The following is a 1,258-nucleotide window of genomic DNA, read 5'->3' as shown; positions in this document are numbered from 1 at the left end:
ATAAACCAAAATCGACATGAAACCAAACCGCACCGAAACCAAAATCGCACCGAAACCAAACATTTCTTAATGGTTTGGTTTCAATTTCTATAAAAGTTACACCGAAACCGAAAAACCCAAACCGGCTCATTGACACCCCTACTAGAGGGGGTCAGTAAAGAAGAAGTCAGTAAAGAGGGAGTCAGTAAAGAAGGAAAAGTAGGTGACAAGAAATTTCTCCATCTCTTAACACATGTCCTACGAACGCAATCTAGCTCACTTCTATATTTCTCTACCTATAAATATACCAAACCAGACCAAGGTTCACGTACCCTTCAGCCACAGCTTGAGCTTGCAAGATCTAAAGAAGAAAGCACATATGGAAGGATTTACCAATTCTGCATCATCGTTTGCACTTCCTCCACCTCTGCTTCCTTCTGAAGTTGATATTGAAATCCAAGCACAACCACCCATAGCTGATTACAACCCAATTACCACAAACCTGAATCCCAACAATGTCAGTTCTGCATCAGCGTTTGCATTTCCTCCACCTCTGCTTCCTTCTGATGCTGATATTGAAATCCAAGCAACACCATCCATGGCCCACAACCCAACTACAAACCTTAATCCTAACAATGTCAGTTGTGCATCATCGTTTTCCCTTCCTCCATCTCTTCCTTCTGATGTTTACATAGAAATCCAAGCAACACCACCCATAGCTGATCACAACCCAATTACCACAAACCTGAATCCCAACATTAATCTCAGTTCTGCTTTCTCTTCTGGAGCCGCCGATCATATCAATTTAGCAACGATGGATATCAGTCTCTGGTCAGCAAATGCAACATCTCTTGTGGTGCTTTACTATCAACAACGTCCACAGGTTCCCCCGATGCTCCGATTCGGTCTTTTTACCACAAGCTTCCATCCGTGGGTATACTGATGGTTCGAATCGGAGTTGCTTTTGCTGCACTTTCTTTCTTTCTGTCCATGGGGATGTTGCTTTTATAGATCTACTACTAGCTATGGGTATATATATATATATATATATATACTATAACTTAAAATGGTACGTTAAGAGTTCTTGAAAGAATTATCCGGATCTAATTAATTTCAGAAGGTGAGATTATACAGATTACATGAATTTGTATTTTTATGCCCATTTATGTTAAATAGAAAATCTGATCATATCCTCTCGAAAGGAAATGTGAACCATGCCATAATAGAAATCCAACTTTTATTTGGACACTGGTTTTCTGTTTAAGCTATTGCATGTTTT

The 1,258-nt window shown here is 39.7% G+C and overlaps 1 protein-coding gene across 1 annotated transcript; it reads left to right on the top strand.

Annotated features, from left to right (window-relative positions):
• The first annotated feature begins 358 nt into the window (after window positions 1-358).
• On the top strand, window positions 359-922 carry LOC122638991 (uncharacterized protein P19A11.02c-like). The gene has a single exon (XM_043831836.1). The coding sequence runs from the start codon at window positions 359-361 to the stop codon at window positions 920-922; it is 564 nt and encodes a 187-aa protein (XP_043687771.1).
• The last annotated feature ends 336 nt before the right edge of the window (window positions 923-1,258 follow it).

Source organism: Telopea speciosissima, chromosome 9, assembly GCF_018873765.1.
Source record: "Telopea speciosissima isolate NSW1024214 ecotype Mountain lineage chromosome 9, Tspe_v1, whole genome shotgun sequence".
NCBI lineage: Eukaryota > Viridiplantae > Streptophyta > Magnoliopsida > Proteales > Proteaceae > Telopea > Telopea speciosissima.
This window is presented reverse-complemented; position numbering and strand designations above follow the sequence as displayed.